The sequence below is a fragment of the Micromesistius poutassou genome (genome assembly GCF_964030765.1).
Source record: "Micromesistius poutassou genome assembly, chromosome: 4".
NCBI lineage: Eukaryota > Metazoa > Chordata > Actinopteri > Gadiformes > Gadidae > Micromesistius > Micromesistius poutassou.
The window spans coordinates 18,486,456-18,501,728 of record NC_140274.1 but is presented as its reverse complement, the minus strand read 5'-3'; the positions used below and the strand labels follow the sequence as shown (position 1 = coordinate 18,501,728).

General features: G+C 46.6%; 4 protein-coding genes across 4 annotated transcripts in view; 3 read left to right on the top strand and 1 right to left on the bottom strand.

Moving 5' to 3' along the window:
- mmp23bb (matrix metallopeptidase 23bb) overlaps window positions 1–975 on the top strand; it is a gene marked incomplete at both ends in the record, with an annotated part of 6,063 nt that extends 5,088 nt beyond the window's left edge. Inside the window, 2 exons of the mRNA XM_084466544.1 lie at window positions 224–350; window positions 789–975. Coding sequence (XP_084322670.1) covers window positions 224–350; window positions 789–975 — 314 coding nt within the window. The remainder of the gene's footprint in view (window positions 1–223; window positions 351–788) is intronic.
- Window positions 976–1,960: 985 nt separating this feature from the next.
- serp1 (stress-associated endoplasmic reticulum protein 1) lies at window positions 1,961–3,322 on the bottom strand. The gene is made up of 3 exons (XM_084466505.1): window positions 3,123–3,322; window positions 2,721–2,796; window positions 1,961–2,417 (listed from the first exon to the last, which is right to left on the bottom strand). The coding sequence occupies exons 1-3, from the start codon at window positions 3,204–3,206 to the stop codon at window positions 2,377–2,379; spliced, it is 201 nt and encodes a 66-aa protein (XP_084322631.1). The 5' UTR covers window positions 3,207–3,322; the 3' UTR covers window positions 1,961–2,376.
- Window positions 3,323–3,713: 391 nt separating this feature from the next.
- Window positions 3,714–9,706, top strand: eif2a (eukaryotic translation initiation factor 2A). Its single transcript, XM_084466792.1, has 16 exons — window positions 3,714–3,756; window positions 4,547–4,616; window positions 4,711–4,782; window positions 4,929–5,047; window positions 5,155–5,254; window positions 5,584–5,666; window positions 5,786–5,859; window positions 6,004–6,148; window positions 6,676–6,792; window positions 7,031–7,187; window positions 7,463–7,547; window positions 8,121–8,453; window positions 8,645–8,755; window positions 8,886–9,002; window positions 9,140–9,205; window positions 9,547–9,706. The coding sequence occupies exons 1-16, from the start codon at window positions 3,735–3,737 to the stop codon at window positions 9,604–9,606; spliced, it is 1,731 nt and encodes a 576-aa protein (XP_084322918.1). The 5' UTR covers window positions 3,714–3,734; the 3' UTR covers window positions 9,607–9,706.
- Window positions 9,707–12,196: 2,490 nt separating this feature from the next.
- tsen34 (TSEN34 tRNA splicing endonuclease subunit) lies at window positions 12,197–15,194 on the top strand. The gene is made up of 4 exons (XM_084467532.1): window positions 12,197–12,755; window positions 13,581–13,719; window positions 13,934–14,218; window positions 14,556–15,194. Exons 1-4 carry the CDS (start codon window positions 12,423–12,425, stop codon window positions 14,744–14,746), a joined length of 948 nt encoding a protein of 315 aa, XP_084323658.1. The 5' UTR covers window positions 12,197–12,422; the 3' UTR covers window positions 14,747–15,194.
- Window positions 15,195–15,273: the final 79 nt, after the last annotated feature.

Here is a 15,273-nt window from a genome sequence, read left to right as displayed (position 1 = left end):
GCTATGGTACGACAGACAGGAAGTACCCTTCTCCCCAGGTGTGTGAGCTCTGTGAGCTCTGCTATGGTACACCAGAGAGGGAGTACATCCTCTCTGTCTCATGGGTTCCAACAGGGGTAAGTAGTATGTTGGACTTGGACTGGGGGGCTTGCTGTCTGAATGAACCGAAGAACAGAAGTACCTTCACAGAGCTCACAGATCTGTCCTGTTATTCCTGTTGTAGAACCTCTGGAGGTGGCTGCCACACCAACGGCTGCCCCTGACAACGTAAAGGTGAAGGTGGTTCCCAGGGGGAAGGTCGTCGGCTTCCGCTGTGGAACCAACAACCCTCGCCTAACTCCCAAAGTCCGGTCAGAACTCACCTGGTTATTCTAGTTATACTAATGTCACTTGTATAGTACATGTTTTACTATTTATACTAAAACGACAAGTATAGTACTATACTAGTTGTACTAATGTAACTAGTGTAGTACTTGTTTTACTATTAATCCTAATATAACAAGTAAAGTACTGATTTGACAATTTATACTAATGAAACATAAATATTACGAACAGTAGAATTAGTTGTGAAAATAGAACTAGTAATGCACACAAATTAAATTGGTTGTACTATACTAGTTATATGAATATAACTAGCTATATGAATATAGTAATGTAACAACTTCCTTAACTAATCACAGCTGTATTAGCTTATGTCGTCATTCCTATACTAGTTGTATTAGTAGAACTGGTTAACGGTTATACTGGTTTAACTACTTGTATATAACTAGTTCTCTAACTATTACCAGCTGGTTTAAGGACGGGGAGCAGCTTGTGTCATCGGTCCCGGGTCACATGGTGATGAAAGGGCGCGACCTCCGTCTCCTTGCCTCACAATTCACAGAGGGTGTCTACACCTGCCGCCTGCATCACCATGGCAACGCAGTCTCCGCAAACTCCTGGGCCGTCCGGCTAAAGCCTGAGCAGAACAGTTGAGAGAGAAAGAGAGCGAGAGTGTGTGTGTGTGTGTGTGTATGTTTTTTGTGTGAAACTGTGTGTGTGTGTGTGTGTGTGTGTGTGTTACAGTGGTTGTGTGTGTGTGTGTGTGTGTGTGTGTGTGTGTATGTATGTTTTTGTGTGTGTGTGTGTGTGTGTGTGTGTGTGTTACAGTGTGTGAAATATGTCCTGCAGAGTGGGTGTGGCTTGTGGTAAAGGGGTGTGTCTAAAGGTTTATATGACTGTGGGCGTGTCAAGAGGAGGACTCTGTGAACTCCATCAGGTCTGAATAATTCATCAAATAAACCTTATCCACTGGTGTGTCTCCTGTCAACCCTTCCACTATTTTATATATGGATTACGATATATCAAAAATGTAATAAAACATCGGTCCAAGATAACTAAATCTGACTATTTTAAAAGCAACAATAGAGTTGCATCATAATTATCTTCTTAATGATGTATAGGTTATTAATCATTTAGCTATCGTTCATGTCATAAGATATTTAATATATAAAATGTAACACGTTATCGTGCTATATAATATATCACCACAAGGAGGCGGTGTGTACATAATCTGCTGATATAATTCAAAGTTACAGCGATATCTCAATAAAAAGCGGTCATTCTGACAAGTGTGCTTTAAACACGATGTGATTAAAGGGACATCCAGTCGTTTGATTTAATGCTAATTACTTGACTTTAAAAGTCTGATTGCATCATAATTTGAGACATGCTATCAATGACCCTTTCATTGATCAGAGGTTCAACCAGCTGATCCTTTATCTTTGACCCATGTGTGTTTTGGTTAATAGCAAGCTTTCTACTCGCTGGATGCATTCTTTCAATGATAAATATTAAGAATCTAAATGTTTAAATCTCAGACTAACGATATTAAATGTAGTTTTCTCAGTTTGTGGTATGTGGTCTACTTTTAAAACACCTCAACGGTTTGCTTGAAAAACAAAGAGGAAGAGAACAGGGCAGCAATGTGAAACTTTATTACGTCATCACTTCCTTCTCATGTGATGTCATGGATTCCCATGATGAATTGTCATCATTTACTGTTGAAACAACAAACAGGATTTGGTCAGACATGACGCTGTCGTAGCTTGTGGAACAAGCTGCTCGCCGCTCGAGGTCCCAGTGACCTCAGGGAATGGAGAAGAAGATGATGATGGTGGCGAAGACATGGATGATGAAGAAGACGACGGCGATGATGATGATGATTAAGTTGATTTTGGGAGAGCTTTTCCTTGAACCCCCATAGTCTTTGGAATATCATGGTCTGGCATAACCATGGCGACGGGAAGGTGTGTACAAATGTAAATTCAACATGAATTAGAGAAACAGGATCCTTTGGTCACCACCATGGCCCCCCGCCAAGTGATGATGTCACTCTTAAGCACCCATACGGATGCTCTGGATGATCTGGAATATGGCTGACACACAAACACAAAATGGTCAACAACAACAAACACACACACACACACACAAATCACATATAGAACAGCTGGAGTCGCCATGACAACAAGCCAAAGGTATGCTGATAGGTTGGTGGACCTTCACCTTCAGATTGTCAACAAGCACACACATGCACACAAAGTCCACATACACACACACACACACACACACACACACACACAAACTACACAAAATCTTCAGCCATGCAACTACTATGAGCAGTTTTCCGATCGTTTGGAAAGAAATGGTTTAGTGTTGTAATGTTATGAAAGTTGACATACCTGATCCACACACCACGAAGATGAAGAGGGCCAACAACCAGGGACCAACCACACCTTTATCATCCCCGAGGTTCCTCTGCACACACACACACACACACACACACACACACACACACACACACACACACACACACACACACACACACACACACACACACACACACACACACACACACACACACACACACACACACAAATTAGTATTCAAGTAGTTTCCATTGTTTTTTTCACGTAATCACTAATTTGCAGCAAATTAAATATATAACCAAGATTGAAACAAGCAGTTTACATATAATCTTGATCTAGCTCATACTAGTTGTGGAAATACTGTTACCTACCCTGAATGCTTCTTAACCTACCGTGGGTATAATTGTAACATACCGTGGATGCATTGTAACCTACCGTGGACTTGGCGACATTCCCCCTCAGAGTTATGTTCTTGCTGTGCTTCTCGTTGGCCATCCGGATCCTCTGTTTAGCCACCATGGTTGAAAATGAATAGTTGTTGAAGTAGTTGAGATGTTGAAGAGGAGTGGAGAGGACGTGAGGAAGAGAGACAAGAGGCCTTTCGCGGACTCCAACTTGTATACGTCTACACTCCAAGCCCCGCCCACCGTCTGTGGTCGTGTCACTCGGAGAATCCACAACACACTTTGTATAGTTTGTACTTTCATACGACCGTGCAACATAATGTATATTAACCTGTTTTAAATACGAATGCGAATATGTTGTTTCTTTTTTTATATATATATATCCTTTTACTAAAAATACAAAAACAACACAACAAACTAAACGAGAAAAACAACAGTAAAGATATTTAAGTCTTAATATTGAAATAGAAAATTACACATTTTAACACCGTTTAAATATTTGTATTGTTTTTAAAACAAAGACAATGACAATGAAATTGTAATAGATTATATATTTTATAGTTTTTGCCGATGTGGCAAACAATGAAACGCCCCCTTTCTCTACACTTCCATTCCACACGGTTCTGCTTCCGGTACAGTCAACATGGCGGCCCCCATGCTCGCAGGTTTCTAAAACACATTTATACACCTTCAATTTTCCGATGTAGTGATATGTTGTGGTGTGGAGCCCGGCTAGCGGTAGCAGTTGCTGGGTAAGGGAAGACAGTCAGGAGATCGTCTTGCTGCAGTCATGTGGCTGGATCCGGACTGTGGTCCATATGACACATGGCAGGTTAATCCACTCTAGATACTCTTCCATTCTAAACTACCGGTTTAAGAGTCTGGTACGTTAGGCTTGTCTACTGGTAGCCAACCATCATCTAGCGATCCTACTCTAAACATCTAGTTTGATCTGGTTAAAGAGTTAAAGTGTCTTGTAAGTAAGTCACTCTCAATTTAACCATCAGCTGGAGGTCCTGTTCTAAACATCCAGTTTGATCTGGTTAAAGAGTTAAAGTGTCTTGTAAGTTAGTCACTCTCCATTTAACCATCAACTGGAGGTCCTGTTCTAAATATCCAGTTTAATCTGGTTAAATAGTGTCTGGTAACTAAGTTAGTATTGTCTACAGGTATCCAACATTTGGAGATCCATACATCTAGTGCTGTGTAGTTAGTTAGTGAGGTAAACAGCGTGCTGTGTAGTTAGTGAGGTAACCAGCATGCTGTGTAGTTAGTGAGGTAACCAGCGTGCTGTGTAGTTAGTTAGTGAGGTAACCAGCGTGCTGTGTCGTTAGTTAGTGAGGTAACCAGTGTGCTGTGTAGTTAGTGAGGTAACCAGTGTGCTGTGTAGTTAGTTAGTAAGATAACTGGTGTGCTGTGTAGTGAGGTAACCAGCATGCTGTTTTTTCTCCTCAGTTCGTGGGTCAGATGGAACGTCGATGCTTCAGGGAGTTCCAGTCTGCCAGGATGACTCTGCCTTCCCCAGGTCCTTATAGCTCACCTGTTGTATACCTGTCTGTCCTTCACATCTCACCTGTCTGTCCAACTGTCTGACTCCCCATGTCTGTGTGTTCCCTCAGAGACTCTCGTCAGGGTCGGGTCATGTCGTTCAGCAAAGATGGCAGTCTCTTCGGATGGGGCAACGGACAAAAGTAAGAGCACACATGACCTGGCTGCTCCACACACTGGAGCACTGACTGTCTGTAACCTGCCCATCTGTCTACCTGTCAACAGTCTGTCTATCAACTGCTCTCTCTCTACCTGTGTTTCAATCGGTCTGTCTACTTGTCTCCCTCAGGGTCAGTGTTCTCAGATCAAAGGACAGCGAGGTACTGCAGGCGTTGGATCTTCCTAAAACAACGATGCTCCAGTTCTCTCCTCTGAACACCATCCTGGTTACCTGGCAACCATACAGCAGTACGTCTGACGTCCTATCCTGACCTGGGTTGTAGCTCCTAGAACTGCTCCACTCATTCTCAACAATATCTTGACCTAAAGCAACTCTGGTGTGTTTGTGTGTGTAGCGACAGCAGATAACCCCCAGGGAGACCCTAACCTCCAGCTGTGGGACGTCCAGACAGGAGCACTGCTCAAAGCCCTGTACCAGAAGAAGCTCGAGGGCTGGTGAGACCGGGGGCTAACGGGACCAGGATACTAACACACTGGGGCTAACGGGACTAGCATGCTAACACTGGTACTAGGATACTTACACACTGGGGCTATTGAGACTAGCATGTTCAAACACTGGGGCTAACGGGACTAGCATGTTCAAACACTGGGGCTAACGGGAATAGCATTCTATCACACTGGGGATAAGGAGACTACCATGCAAACACACTGTGGCTAACAGGACTAGCATGCTAACACACAGAATCTAATGGGACTAGCATGCTTACAAACTGAAGCTATTGGGACAAGCATGCTCACACGTGTGTGTGTGTGTGTGTGTTAAGGTCTCCCTGTTGGTCTGAGGATGAGAAGATTGCGGTGAGGAGCGTCAACAATGAGCTGCACTTCTTTGAAAATAACGACTTCAGTAAGAACCTGATATACATTCTGTCTGTCTAAGATCCTCCTATCTGTATGTCTCTCTGTCGGTCTGATTTACTCTGTGTGTGTGTGTGTGTGTGTGTGTGTGTGTGTGTGTCTTTTCAGACACCATCGCTAACAAGCTTCACATGCAGAAGGTGTCAGACTACATCCTGTCTCCGGGTGCTCAACCCAGCAAGGTACCCCCCCCCCCCCCCCCCCCCCTGCCCAACATCCCACAGTACTATCACAGGTTAAATTCCCCAGGCACACCTGGACAGCTGCGCTAGAGACTTTGGGGTTCAGTGCCCAGGGGATCAGGATGTGGTATTGTGTTTTTGCAGGTGGCGGTCTACGTACCGGGCAGCAAGGGCGCCCCCTCCTTTGTGCGTCTCTACCAGTACCCCAACTTTGGTGGTCCCAGCGCCGCCCTGGCTAACAAGAGCTTCTTCAAGGCTGACCGAGTCTCCATGGAGTGGAACAAAAAAGGTCTGGACCACCCTCTACCCGTCTGTCTGGACTAGCCTTAAGCCTAATTTTTACTCCTGCGTAAAATGCTGTACGTCGGTTACGGAGAGCCCTCTACGTCGCCGGAGAGCCTCTCTGTCGTCTCTGGCTACATGAAATATTTTTTAAGTATCCGTCACTCTGTCAAGCGACAACGGAGACGGCAAGGGCTGCGATTGATCCTCTAAAAACATAATTTCCGGTTTTGACTTTCCGGTTTGACTTGCATTGCGTATCCGGCACCACGACGGAGAACTATGAGGGCTCGAGGGGTCTCTGTGGTTACGCAGTTGGATAGTGCATTACGCAGTTGTAGAAGTGTAACCAGCGCTTAAGTCTGTCTGTCTGGACTACAGTCTGTCTGCACTGCCGTCCGTCTGTCTGGACCCCCCTCTACCTGTCTGTATGGTCCACCCCTCTACCTGTCTGTCCCGGCAACCAACCCCTTGAGTCTTCCTCTCTGTACCACCACCCAACTTCCTAAATTGTGTGTGTGTGTCTGTGTGTAGGCACAGCGGTGCTGGTAACGGCCAGTGTGGATGTTGATAAGTCAGGAGCTTCGTACTACGGAGAACAGAATCTGCACTACCTCGATGTCAACGGAGAGGGCGCTGTTGTTCAACTACGTGAGTACACAGGACCTCACTGCCCTACACACGACGTCGTCGCCCTACACATGACGTCTTCACGCTAAACATGATGTCATCGCCCTACACATTGCCTCTTCACCCTACATGACATCATCGCCCTTGATATCCCCCCACAGGTGACATCAAACAATGTAAATAAAACAGAATGAGAATGCTAGTTTGCCCAGTGCTTTTCTAGCAGTTTTCTAGCAGTTTTTCTTGGCTTTCTGAACAGCGAAGAACGGACCCATCTATGACGTGGTGTGGAGTCCCACCTCCACTGAGTTCTGCGTGGTCTACGGCTTCATGCCGGCCAAGGCCACCGTCTACAACCTCAAGTGTGACCCTGTGTTTGACTTCGGTACTGGACCACGCAATGCCGCTTACTACAGGTCAGATCCTAGACAACTCTTCTCAGATGATGTTTAGAATTGATTTGACCACCTCACACCGGTTCTGACTGGTTTTTACAGATTTTGACTGCTTCTTACTGGTTCTTACCACTTAATTACGCTTCCGACTTACTTTAAGTGCTTCTGACTGGTTTCGACTGGTTCTAAATGTTTCTGTCTGGTGTGACCTGGTTTGGACAGATTCAGATTGTTTCTTTCTTACCGGTCTTGACTTGTGTTAACTGGTTCTAACAGCTCTTACTTGTGGTGATCAGTCCCCAGGGCAACATCCTGGTACTGGCTGGTTTTGGAAATCTGCGGGGACAGATGGAGGTCTGGGATGTCAAGAAATACAAACAGGTAAGGTAGTGGCCTATGGGGGAGGAGACTAATGGGGGAGGAGCCTAATGGGGAGGAGCCTGTGGGAGGGAGGCCTCGGGAGTGGGAACATGAAAGTGCTTGAATGTTGTACAAAATATTTTCCAATTTACACTCAACAGTGATTGGTTGACATGTGTCTCCCGGCAATGAGGTATTCGATGATATCCGCTGATAGTGATATTCAGATCAGCGACTGGATGATGCTTTATGGTCCAATAACAATATTGATACAGATTTTTGTTTGCAAACAAGCTCCTTGATTAAGAATGGCTGGAAACGGGCGATTCTGAAATACGGAGCTCCTGTTGCATTACCGCAATCTGCTGGACTGTGTCTTGGACCATCTATTCCAGCATTGCTATGCCATGTGTGCATTGCTATGCCAGGGCGCAAGAAGGATATTTCTGAACGTAGCTGCATGTGTGAATTTTAAATATTACTAGCAGTGCCTGAAATGTTATCCCGGTATAGTTAATCCGGGAAATAGGAGTGCAGGAGAGTGGCAGACCATGAAAGGAGGTGTCTATAACTCACCTCCTCCTTTCCAATCAGGTCTCTAAGCCCCAGGTGCCGGACTCCACCTACTTCTCCTGGTGCCCCGATGGGGAGCACATTGTCACGGCGACGTGTTCACCGCGCCTGCGCGTCAGCAACGGCTACAAGATCTGGCACTACACCGGCACCCTGCTCCACAAGCATGAAACGCCGGCTGGGACAGAACTCTGGGAGGTGCGATGGCAGCCCTTCCCGGCCGGACGCTTCCCTGAGCGACCGGTGAAGTACCAGGCCGCCCCCAGCCCCCTGGGCAGCACCCAGCCAACCACCACCCAGGCCTACCGCCCCCCAGCCATGCGCAACCAACCAGCCTCCAGCAGCACCAAACTGGTGAGGGGATAGCTGATTAACTGGCTGGTAAATGGAGAGCTGTATTGAGGGATGGATAGATGTTTATATATGTTGCTTAGAATAATGGATATATGGAGGGAGATGGGATAAAGTGGGATGCCAGCTGTGTTTTAAGCAGTGGTGCCTTTAGGTCGTCCCTGGGTTGAGCAGTTTGTTCTAACCTGTTGTAGCATGAAGAGGAGGCACCCCAGGACATGAGGCCTGGGACAGACAAACAGACACTCTCCAAGGCAGCCCTGAAGAACCAGAAGAAGAGAGAAGCCAAGAAGGCCTCAAAACAGGCAAGTCTTCTACTGGTTCTACTCAGAACTGCCCAGTACAACATTCTACTGGTTTTACTGGGAGCTGCTCTGCTACTGGTTATAAAGGCCATGGTGTTAAAGGAAGGTTTGTTTTCTTTCTGGTTAAAAGGAGGCAAAGTCTGAGGTTCAGGAGCCCCAGTCAAACTCCGTCCCCCATCCCAACAGCCAATCAGCTGAGAGCTGTGGAGACCCTGAAACAGACAAGAAGATCAAGAACCTAAAGAAGGTAGGGAACTGACTTGGAATAGGAATAAGAACTCTTACAATGCTCAGAATAACACTTACAATACACTTACACCACTCCTAGAATACTGAGAACTCCTAGATGATGATTGATTAGTGAACTGGGTGATTGATCAACAGAAACTCAAGGCGATTGAAGAGCTGAAGGAGCAGCAGGCATCTGGCAAGACTCTGCAGAAGAACCAGGTGAGTCACCCTGTCGCATAATTACGATTGTTCATTCTGTGGTCTCATATTTAGTCTGGAAGACTGTATGGATGATACAGGAAAGAAAGGGTTATGGAGGGATGTTGGAGAAAATACACAATGGTGGAAGGATGATGGAGATGAGATAGAATGTTGGAGGGATGATAGAGGAGGGACAGAATGATGGAGGGATGATAGAGGGACAGAATGATGGAGGGATGATAGAGGAGGGACAGAATGATGGAGGGATGATAGAGGGACAGAATGATGGAGGGATGATAGAGTTAAAACAGCCTGATGGAGGGATAGTGATGGGGGTCTACTGTGTGCATCTCCTCTAGTTGGACAAGTTGGAGAAGGAGGAGGAGATACTGCAGGCATTGGAGGTGCTGTGTGTGTAAGAGTGACTCCATCACCTCCTTCCCAGCATCATCACCTCCTCAGCTCCTCACCACCTCCTTCCCAGCATCATCACCTCCTCAGCTCCTCACCACCTCCTGTCCATCACCTCACCACCTCCTGTCCATCACCTCACCTCCTCCTGCCCATCACCTCCTCTTCCCCCTCTTTACCACCTCCTGCCCAGCCTCATCACCTCCTCCTACTCATCACCTCTTCCTGCCCAGTGTCATGGGCTGCCTAGCCACCAAGTTGATGGAGGAGTAAGACGGTTGCAGTTCTGCTCATTCATAATAAAGGAAGTTCTTTGTTAATAGTCTGTTTCTTCTCGAGTCTCAACCTGGAACCTCATCAGCTGACCTCATGACCAAACCAAGCCTGCTATGTTCCTCCTCAACCATAATAAACCATAAAGATGGTGATGGGTAGAGAGAGTTTTAGCCAGCAAGTAAATAAGACTTGATTTAGAAGCCGCAGTTAGAAGTGGCAGTTTCATTACTTTTCAGTAATGAAAAGTGACCGTAGAATCAGAATTAATGTAATGAATATGTAGAGCTATGGTCCAAATAATACATATGAAACTGCACAGATAAGGACAGAACAAATATTTCAGAAAGTATGTTTGTGAATAAACCTCTGAAGAATAAGTCCCGCCTCCGAGGCTCCCGGTACCCTCAAGTACTAACGGCTGTGGCCTGCGGGAAGGCGGAGTTGGACGTCCAACCACGCCCACATCCAATACCTTTATCATGCTTCATTCAGGACTAAACTTGCTGCATTTACGAGACCTGCGAACTGTAGGATTTTGTTTTTCTTTTTAACGTACATAAATGTTGTCGTCTATAAAATTAAATGGAAAATCTATAATTAGATCAGCCAAAAAAAGAAAAATGCATTTATATTTTGTAATATACATAGGCCTACATCATTATTTGCCTCTCTACTTCGGTCATTTGGCATCTTTGTGGTATGAAATGGCAAAATTAGGCGAGTTGAATTTAAGGGACCGTTTGGAATTTATGGAATGGACCGGAGGAAAATAGAGGGGGGGGGGGTTATGTCTTAATATTCTTTGTTGAGGGATGTGGGTCACCCAACAATTTTTAGTCAATTTTTGTCATGAAACAGCAACATTTCAAAGTGCTTAAAGTGCGTTTGGAGCATATTTTTCCATGTAGCTCTCAGTCTCGGCCCCCACCCCACCCCCATGATGAACCACACCTGACCCTTCCCCCTTAATCACAGGCATGTTATCAACAACGAGCCAGGGCCCGGTTTCCCGAAACCTTCTTAAAGCCTTCTTAACGCCATTCGTAACCTCTACTTTAAGTTCTACCTTAACATCACGTGTGTTTCCCGAAACGTTCTTTGCTACAAATCTCTTTCGTAGCCTACGTCGTTCATTGGTAAGGTTGGTCTGAAGCGCTCGTAGAATCTTCTTAGCGCTCACTACAGTAGCCAAACCTTTAGAAATCCCCTGTTGCGCAAGGAACTGCCACATTGGTCGTGTTTCACCAATATTATATACAATACAGTAGCCTACATATATAGGCTACGGTACAGCAGGCGAGGTCAGCTCAACTCGCTTCCAATAATTAAAAAATTTCGCAACTTCAAAAAATGATTTATTTTACAATTCAAAAATGAACAAAACCGTCTTCTAAATTAAGGAAATGATACTGGAAAAGGAATAAACCATTATAAGCAACGAGTGAACTTAATAAGCGGTCAAATGGTTTTTTTTCAACCACCGCATCTTTTCCTTGACGGTGCGCAAAGCCCGCACACGGACAGGTAGCAAAAAGCAAAGCAGTCTCAGCATAAACAGTAGCCTATTATATAATAGGCTAAATAAAATATTCAAAATTTAGCTTTCATTTCAAAATGATTAGAGGTCTATAGACCTCTGAAGAATAAGTCCCGCCTCCGAGGCTCCCGGTTCCCTCGGTCAAATGTCTATGGGAAATAAAATGTTTTTGTTTTTTTAATTATCGTACATAACAAACTCTGTAGGTGGCGAAGGAGTAAAAGCTGCATCACGTTTTGTACTACACACTTTTTGCATCTAGTTTCGACTGGGTTTTTGGATTGTCGGTGCCGTTAAAGTAAACGGAATGCTACTTTAACGGCACTGACAATTCAAAAACCCAGTCGAAACTAGATGGAAAAAGTGTGTAGTTCAAAACGTGATGCAGCTTTTACTTCTTCGTTACCTACAGAGTTTGTTATGTACGATTATTCAAAAACCCCACGTTATTTCCCATAGACATTTGACCGAGGGAACCACAGCCTCGGAGGCGGGACTTATTCTTCAGAGGTCTATAACGTAATACATGTTTTTGTCGGCGCAATTTGTTCACTTGAGAATCATTCGTATATTAGTTTCATGTTGTCTTTAGTACTGGGATGCTCAGTATTGGCGCACCATCATTAGTGGATTTTACTGTCAATCAGTGTATCGCTGCATTTCATTGGTTAATCATGGCCTGGGTGCGTTTGTTATGTCGTCCGATGAGGCCCAGTATAACGGCGAGGTTTGTTTGTTTTATTCACCCTCCGCCCCTCCCGGGACGTTCCACATGTCAAGTCCAACTTCTACGATTCCAAAACATCCGGGATTTACTTTCAGAGGAACATGTGGATATGAAGGAATTAGTTTATTATCTCACTGTTTGAGTTTTTAAACACCACATATCTGGAGCTATAAGAAGCGGAATATCAAAGATTGAAACAACAAAGTAACCCTGAGTTTTGCGTGGTGGGTACCCACGTGGGAACTGGAAAGGGCTTCCCAGCCCTTGGTGAGTCGGACCGGGTTATGGAAACGTCGCCGACCGCCGAGTTGACTTCAACACCGGGACAGTATGTGGGCGAACCACCGGAGGACGGGGGAGGGGGAGACAGCACTAGCCGACCTCCCAATCAGCTCATTGGTATCCATCTATGCGGCTCGACGGCTCTCGTCTGGCGGACAGCGGACGTCAAGGCGGCCAGGGAGGCGGGTGTGGTGGGCAGCCTGGTGGGCGCTCTGCCCCGCCAGCCGAGACAGAACGGGCGGCTGGGCCGACCGCTGCAGCTCGGCCAGGAGGAGCTCCGGCTCCTGCTCGAGACCCACCAGGCACCGGTGGACGACCTTGACAGTTCTACACCGGTAGGGTAATTGGCAGGGCATGTGGATGTGGAAATGTTTATTTACACGCCGATACAGCTCTTGAATTGAATGGTACAAATACTGTAAGTGTAACACAAGTGTGAGCAGCTGGCCCTGTTATCTTCACTGGATCTCTGAAAGAGTTTAGGATTGTCTCCTCCTGTAGAGGGCCTCAGAGGTGTCGGTCTAGTCTGGTTTATTGTTCATGTGTACGCTCAGGAAATTGTAGGTGGCCAGTGCCACCACCATCACCTCCTCTGGGAACGGGATAGGGATAGTTGGGGGCCCTTTTTATGCCCCACCTGGTTGTTCCCTCGGTGCGCCGGTGTTGCTCACCAGCACAACCTACATCCGTACTGTGGTCTCTGGTGAGGTGGTCCATAATCCAGACCACCAGGCCATGGTCCACCCTGAGAGCCACCCAGATATGTGTAGGCTCTGTGGAGCATCTAGATGATGGCAACATCCACACACACAAACACACAATGTTTGCCTGGTATGCAAACTGCAGTGGGTCTAGGGACTCACTCAGCAGAGGCCTGAGGTTCTGCAGAGTGCTGGGGCATTCCAGCAAAGACAATAACATACGTAATTGAAGTCAATGTCCCGATAAAAGTAGGATTAGAGTCACCATATAGTCGAAAATAAAGTACCATAAAGTCAAACAAACTTCCATATTTAAACAAAGTTTAAATTCACTGCATATGTACTAATGTGTTTTACTTTATCTATACTTAGGAATGTTTTGTGTATACTGATGTGTACATGGTGTATCATATATTTTGTGTGTATCTTTGGGTATGTTTGTTTTGTTGTCCCTGGCAGAATAGTGATGGGGAGGTGCAGCAGGCGCAGGTGGAGTGCTACGAGGAGGAGCAGAGGAGGAGCTTTGAGGCTCAGAGCATCTTGGCCCTGGAGGAACGGAAGTCAGCGCTCCTCAGGGCGATGGGGGGAGCCAAGCAAGGTTACCACGGAAAACACACAGTAACCATGGAAATTATGCTGAAGCAGGGAGGAGGAGATAAGGGAGAGGATGAGGAGAGATGGAGCTGAGGATGAGGGGGAGGAGGAGGAGAGGTGAGGGGGCGGAGAAGGAGAGATGAGGAGAGGGCATGAGGAGGAGTGGGGCATGGGGAGAGGGTCGTCAATGTCTGTTAATGAATCCTCTGTAAGTGCAGGTGGCGGGACGTCCCAGCCCGACAGGGGGATGTCTGGGCGTCTGGAAGTGCTGGACCAGAGCTTCGTCTTTCCCCGCTCTGCCGTGGCCATCCAGCTCCGCACCGCCCGGGCGGGGCTGAGCCATTGCTCAGACGAACGCACCCTCCTCAGCTCCGCCCAGCCTGGCTCATCCCTGAAGGCGCCCTGCTCCGAGAGCCGCTTCCAGGTTTTCCGGGACCTGAGGCAGAGAGGATACTACATCACCGCTGCTGGGAAGTTCGGTGGAGACTTCCTGGTCTACCCAGGTGGGCGGAGCGCCACCTTGGAGACACTGATCACTATTATTAGATGCACAACTATCTTTTTATTTAGCTGAACCCTTTCATCCAAAGTAACCTACAGTGAATTCAGAACCATGTCATTAAGGAGCAGGTAGGGATTGGACAGTACAGAGACGGGTCATTAAGGGGCAGGTAGGGGTTGGTCCTGTAGAGATGGGTCATTAAGGAGCAGGTAGGGTTTGGGTAGGGGTAAGGGGGCATCTTGCATCTTGCAAACTCCCTAACCACTACACTATCCTGCACGAAGTCTCACAAATCCTAACTTCCTGTCTGTGTTATGTCGTGACTTCCTGTTGTCCAGGTGACCCCCTTCGCTTCCATGCTCACTTCATCGCGGTGTGTGTAGCTCTGGATGAGCAGCTCCCTCTGGTGGACGTTCTGGCCATTGCACGCCTGGGCTCCAACGTGAAGAAAACGGTCCTGCTGTGTTCCCCGGGGGGCCCCGCCGCCCCGGTCCACTACACCTCCCTGCAGTGGAGCGGGATGGTCTAATGGACTGTTCTGGAACAGCTTACGCATGCTTTGGGAGCCCAATGGATCATGATCCATGTGGAGGCAGGTCGCTGCCTGACAACCCACAGAACACTGAGCCCAAGAGAATGGATGATCTTTGGTTGAAGATCACACATTCTGGTGCGATCAGAGTGTTCAGGGTGTGTGGGGGACTGGTCCCATGGACACACTGATGTCTGTTGTCTTTTGGGTCCCGAGTTGAAAAGGTTTTTGAGGACCGGACCTAAGGACTGGAGCCGACATGGGGCCGTGGAGAATGATCCCCAGATGAGCACGGAGTGTGAAGCTCTGCTATTCAAACAACTTTCTCACCTGGATCGTTTAATCTACCAATCTGTTAATCTATCAATCTATCTATTTAGAGTAGACTGTGATTTGCCATTATGAAACCTGGTTTCATATATATGATGTAGGTATTAGGATTCTGTGAGCCAATAATGGAAACTGCACAATAAATATTTGTACAGCAATATGAATGTCCTTGTTGGTTTCAGTACGTGTATCTG